Source organism: Carlito syrichta, unplaced genomic scaffold (genome assembly GCF_000164805.1).
Source record: "Carlito syrichta isolate Samal-C Ts95f unplaced genomic scaffold, Tarsius_syrichta-2.0.1 Scaffold88978, whole genome shotgun sequence".
In the NCBI taxonomy this organism is placed as follows: Eukaryota; Metazoa; Chordata; class Mammalia; order Primates; family Tarsiidae; genus Carlito; species Carlito syrichta.
In genome coordinates this window covers 3,772-9,479 of record NW_007033074.1, presented here as the reverse complement: position 1 = coordinate 9,479, position 5,708 = coordinate 3,772, and the positions used below count along the sequence as shown (strand labels likewise).

At 42.5% G+C, this 5,708-nt stretch overlaps 2 protein-coding genes across 2 annotated transcripts in view; one reads left to right on the top strand and one right to left on the bottom strand.

Annotated features, from left to right (window-relative positions):
- PLEK (pleckstrin) overlaps positions 1-824 on the top strand; it is a 39,316-nt gene extending 38,492 nt beyond the window's left edge. Inside the window, exon 9 of the mRNA XM_008057993.2 lies at positions 360-824. Coding sequence (XP_008056184.1) covers positions 360-496 — 137 coding nt within the window. The 3' untranslated portion in view covers positions 497-824. The remainder of the gene's footprint in view (positions 1-359) is intronic.
- Positions 825-2,830: 2,006 nt separating this feature from the next.
- Positions 2,831-5,708, bottom strand: part of LOC103260333 (heat shock 70 kDa protein II-like) — a 3,699-nt gene continuing 821 nt past the window's right edge. The window contains 2 exon segments of the mRNA XM_008057982.2: positions 2,831-3,694; positions 3,697-4,143. Of these exon segments, the coding sequence (XP_008056173.1) occupies positions 3,093-3,694; positions 3,697-4,143 (1,049 nt within the window). The 3' untranslated portion in view covers positions 2,831-3,092.

Here is a 5,708-nt window from a genome sequence, read left to right as displayed (position 1 = left end):
AAAAAAAAAAAAAAAAAAAAAAAAGAAGTTACCTACCGAATACTATTGGTATGCAAAGGTGAGAAATTTAGTTTGCTTGTAAATCATAAAAGAAAATATTTCTGTTGGAGTGTTTTACTTATTTCTTAAAAAATATATATACACACAATCATACCATGTATCTATCTATATGAGTACCATATATACAATTATGCAATGAATTATGCAGTAATCATACAGTGTTTATGTGTCTGAAAACCACATGTTTAGTTTCCTTGGAAGTCTAAGAAACTAGAGATGTCATGGCTTGAAGAAGAAGGATGGGCCAAGAGGACATCCTGAGGCCTGAGCACTTTGTCATTTCCTTTCTCTTTCCCCAGGCAGGAAGAATGACGAGGAGAACCTTTTTGAGATCATTACGGCGGACGAAGTGCATTATTTCTTACAAGCAGCCACCCCTAAGGAGCGCATAGAGTGGATCAAAGCCATTCAGGTGGCCTCCCGGACTGGGAAGTGAGGACACACCTGCACTCCTCCTTCCCACGCATTAGCTCTGTCAGGACCTGTCCACTTTTGTGACAAATCAATGGGAAGGGGTACAGGGTGGGAAGTTTTCATCTGTGGGGATTTCTGAATGTAACTAACCACTTGGCCCAGCAAGTTCACCTACCCGGCATCTCTCACTGCAACCTCTCTGCCCCTCTTCATGCCCCCAAGCAGATATAACAAGCTGTGCAGCCTTGCCCTCTCCAGGCTGCTTACCTTCTCCAAGCCTCAGAGCCTCGTCTGGAAAATGAAGGAATCGAACTAGGAGATCCCTGAGGTCTTTCCTAGCTTAAAAAAAATATGCCCTGTGAAAGTGTGTCTAGTCATCCTGTTGAAATCTTTCCCTTTGGTCTCCGGCTCTCTTCAAACGTGCCAGAACCCGAGACATCTCTTTCCTTTGAAACCGTCACCAGGCTGTTCTACAGTACAAGGCAGAAACCTCTTGTATTCTCTTTAGCCACCTCCCGCTTGCTCTTGGCCATGAGATCGTGTAACAAAATGAAGGAGCCCTCTCTTCTCTCTTCCTCAGCCTCCCCTTCTTGAAAGCAATGGTGGTTTTAGGGTAACGCCTTCTATTACTTTCCCTAGACAGTTATGTCTAGGAAAAAGACCCGAGGAAACCAGGAGTAGCTGAGGGTCCTTTGCATGCCCTGAAGTCACTCAGAGCAGGCACTTTCTACTCTAATTTGAGGCTGATCTGAGAGGGGTCTCCCTTTGTTCCTTTCTGGAAAATTTCTCTGCCATTTATCGTCATTAGGAGAGAAGACCCCAAATCTGGGAGATTCTGTTTCATCTGAGGCTTTACAGAAAATGTGGCCGGATGGGTTCCCTCCAGGGGTGAGGGACCTAGGCAGCTGCCTGGCTGATGGGTCTCCCCCAGCAGCAGAGGGTGGAGGGCTGGCCACAGGCCAGCTCGCTGGATGGTGGGTTCATACAAAGAAGGCATTGAAAGGACTCACATCCACATAGAGCTTCTGGGGAAGCCGTTGACCTTGTGCAGCACTTTCCATTTTCCAGTTAATGATACTGTGGTTGCACCTGAGCTTTAAGTTCCAGCAGGAGCAGCTCCTGCTAGAGTTCAGAGGGCCTTATGGCCCCATTATTAACCTAGATTGAAATTGAAACTTGTTTGCATTTTTGACCCTGACCGCTAACTAGTGGCTCCTCTTCAAAATTGAGAAAGACAGCACCTATAGAACCAGGTATATGTGTGAATGTGTATTTTCTTTTCTTTTTTTTTGAGTTGGAGTCTCACTCTGTGAGTGGAGTGCAGTAACACCCTTCTGGCCACCGCGGCCTCGACCTGCTGGCCTCTGGCGATCCTTCCGCCTCAGCCTTCCGAGTAGCCGGAACTACAGGCACACGCTACCACACCCGGCTAATTTTTTGATTTATTGTAGAGACGAGGTCTCTCCAAGTTGCCTGGGCTGGTCTTGAACCCTCGAGCTCAGGCAATCTACTCGCCTCAACCTCCCAAAGTGTTGGGATTACAGGCTGAGACACCGAGTCCAGCCTGAATGTATATTTTCTAACTCTAGATTTAAGGCCTCAGTAAGGAAAGAAGAGTAGAAAAATCTTTCCTGATTTTATCAGCTCCTCTTTTGCTCTCCCTCAATGCCCCTGCAATCCCCCTGAGACTAGTCCTGGCCTAGATTGTTTTATTAATAGCCTAGAGGTAAAGAACTATCTTTTTCTCCGATTCTTTAGTAGATTGTCCTCTTAGAATATGCAAAACAGTTTTTCTACATTCAGTGTTAAACATATTTATTAATATGGAGTCAATTATATGTTTTGAAATAAATATGACTATGTTTAATGCCTTTTTGTTGTGATGACTCTCATTGCCTCTCATTAATGACTCTCCTTTTCACAATTCTCTTTTACTTATTGAGGATAAGGCCATCTTTCATCTCTCAAGTCAACTCAATGGCTTTGTGATTTTTTTTCTTTTTTTTTGAGTTGGAGTCTCACTCTGTCACCCAGACTGGAGTGCAGTGGCCGCTCCCAGTCACTGCAGCCTCGACCTGCTGGGCTCCGGTGATCCTTCTGCCTCAGCCTTCCAAGTAGCTGGAACTACAGGCGCGCGCTACCACGCCCCGCTAATTTTTGATTTATTATAGAGATGAGGTCTCGCCAAGTTGCCCAGGCGGGTCTCGAACCCTCAGGCACAGGCAATCCACTCACCTCAGACGCCCAAGGCGAGGGATTACAGGCTGAGCCACCGAGCCCGGCTGTGATTTTTTCTTTTTAACAAAGACAGTATATGTTAGGGGATAATAAAGATACAAGGAAAGTATATCTTTACTTTTTTTTTTTTTTTTTTTTTTTATGGTGCCAATTTTTAAATAGTTTTATTTAAGACATTGCATTTTCCACTTACAATACAGTGCTTATAAAGTGCAATGTTATTTCCTTCCCCTGTGCACATGTTCCATATTCAAGTATTAAGAATGCCCAGTAATTTACTATAGCAGCTCAACTTTAAAAACTGCCACAGAATTTGCTACTAATTTGGGTCCTTCAATGTTAACTGTGTAGAACAATGCTACATCTACAGTTGGGCTGCCTTAATCAACCTCTTCGATAGTGGGCCCTGAGGAAGCACCACCAGAGGGAGGAGCTCCACCACCAGGGAATCCCCCAGGCATTCCTCCTGGCATGCCGCCTGCACTCTGGTACAGCTTGGTAATGATGGGATTGCAGACTTTCTCCAGCTCTTTCTGCTGGTGTTCAAATTCCTCCTTCTCTGCAGTCTGATTCTTGTCAAACCAGCTGATAATTTCATTACACTTGTCAAGAATCTTCTGTTTGTCCTCATCATTGATCTTGCCTTGAAGTTTCTCATCTTCAACAGTTGCCTTCATGTTAAAGGCATAGGATTCAAGTGAATTCTTGGATGATACTTTGTCCCTCTGCTTCTCATCTTCAGCTTTGTACTTTTCAGTCTCCTGGACCATACACTCAATGTCTTCCTTGCTCAAATGACCCTTGTTATTAGTGATAGTGATTTTGTTCTCTTTTCCTGTACTCTTATCCACAGCAGAGACGTTGAGAATGCCATTGGCATCAATATCAAAAGTGACTTCAATTTGAGGAACACCACGGGTTGCAGGAGGTATGCCTGTGAGTTCAAACTTCCCAAGCAGATAGTTATCCTTGGTCATGCATGCTCACCTTCATAAACCTGAATGAGCATACCAGCCTCATCAGGATTGATGCTCTTATTCAGTTTTTTTCCATTGAAGAAGTCTTGTAGAAGCTTCTGAATCTTTGGAATACGAGTAGAACCGCCAACCAGGACAATATCATGGATCTGTGACTTGTCTAGATTGACATCTCGGAGGGCTTTCTCTATAGGGTTCAGGGTGCCACGAAACAGGTCAGCATTCAATTCTTCAAATTGGGCACGGGTGATGGAAGTATAAAAGTCGATTCCTTCATAGAGAGAATTGATCTCAATACTGGTCTGGGTACTGGAAGAGAGAGTGCGCTTAGCACGTTCACAAGCAGTACAGAGACGCTGGACAGTTCTCTTGTTCTCACTGATGTTCTTCTTATGCTTACGCCTAAACTCAGCAATGAAATGGTTGACCATTCGGTTGTCAAAGTATTCTCCACCTAAGTGGGTGTCTCCAGCTGTAAACTTGACTTCAAAGATTCCATCCTCAATAGTGAGGATTGACATATCAAAAGTGCCACCTCCTAGGTCAAAGATCAGCATGTTTCTTTCAGCTCCAACCTTTTTGTCTAAGTCATAAGCACTTGCAGCAGTAGTTGGCTCATTGATAATTCTAAGTACATTGAAGCCAGCAATAGTTCCAGCATCTTTGGTAGCCTGCTGCTGAGAGTCATTAAAGTAAGCCAGCACTGTGACCACAGCATTGGTAACAGTCTTCCCAAGATAGGTCTCAGCAATTTCCTTCATCTTTGCCAGAACCATAGATGACACCTCCTCTGGATAGAAGCTTTTTGTCTCTCCCTTGTATTCTACTTGTACCTTGGACCTGTCTGCATCGTCCACCACCATGAACGGCCAATGCTTCATATCAGACTGGACAACGACATCATCAAATCTGCATCCAATCAGATGTGTGGCATCAAAAACCATGTTGGTAGGGTTCATCACAACTTGATTCTTTGCAGCATCGCCGATCAATCGTTCGGTATCAGTAAAGGCGACATAACTTGGAGTGGTTCGATTTCCCTGATCATTGGCAATTATCTCTACTTTTCTGTGCTGGAAAACACCCACACAGGAGTAGGTGGTGCCAAGATAATACCAACTTCAGGCCCCTTAGACATGGTTGCTCATGTGTAGGCCCGAGCTGGGTTAAGAAGAGCACGCACAAATCCCAGGAGTCGGTGCCCTGTTCAATGAGCCATTCCTTGTTTTTAATTTAACTTATCTTGGAGGTCTTTCCATGTCAAGTTTGTTGCTCTTTTCATGCAACTACAGAGTATTCTGTTCCATGATTAGCATAATTTATACAGTATTGATGGTTATTTTGGCTGTTACCAATCTTTTATTGCAAATAGCGCTGTATTTATTAACTTTGAATATATGTCTTAGAACATATACAGGCATAGTTCTAGGATAAACATTCATTTAGGAATTATAAGGTGAAAAGTATGATACTTTATGTATGCTTATATATGTTGAAAATTGTCTTCCCTGGAGGTTGCAATCATCTGCACTGCCTCTAAAAAGAGAGAGAGTGCCTGGGATCAAGTCATGTCCACACTGTTGCTATAAAACCTTTTGGTCTTCTACGTTTCAGTAAATAACATATAACTCTGTGTGCATGTAATTTGAATGTCTTTTATTCTGAGTTGGGTTTCTTATCTTTTTATATGTGTAAGAGCCATTTTTATTTTCTAGAAACTGTGACCCATAACCTATAGACATTTCCTTATTAGCTTTTTGGATTTTGAATGATAATTTTACAGAAACTTTTCATAAATAGGGGAAATTAACACTTTGGCTTAATATACATTACCAAGATTTTCTTAACTTACGTATCTTATGATTATGATGGTTGATGCTGTGCCAATGCATTTTTGTTTTTGTCTTTATTAATGTTTTCTTTAATGTCTAATTTTATACCATAATCTACAAGTTTTCCCCACTATAAGTTAAAAACAATTTCCTATAGATTTTTCAAGTACTACTATATTTTGATGAT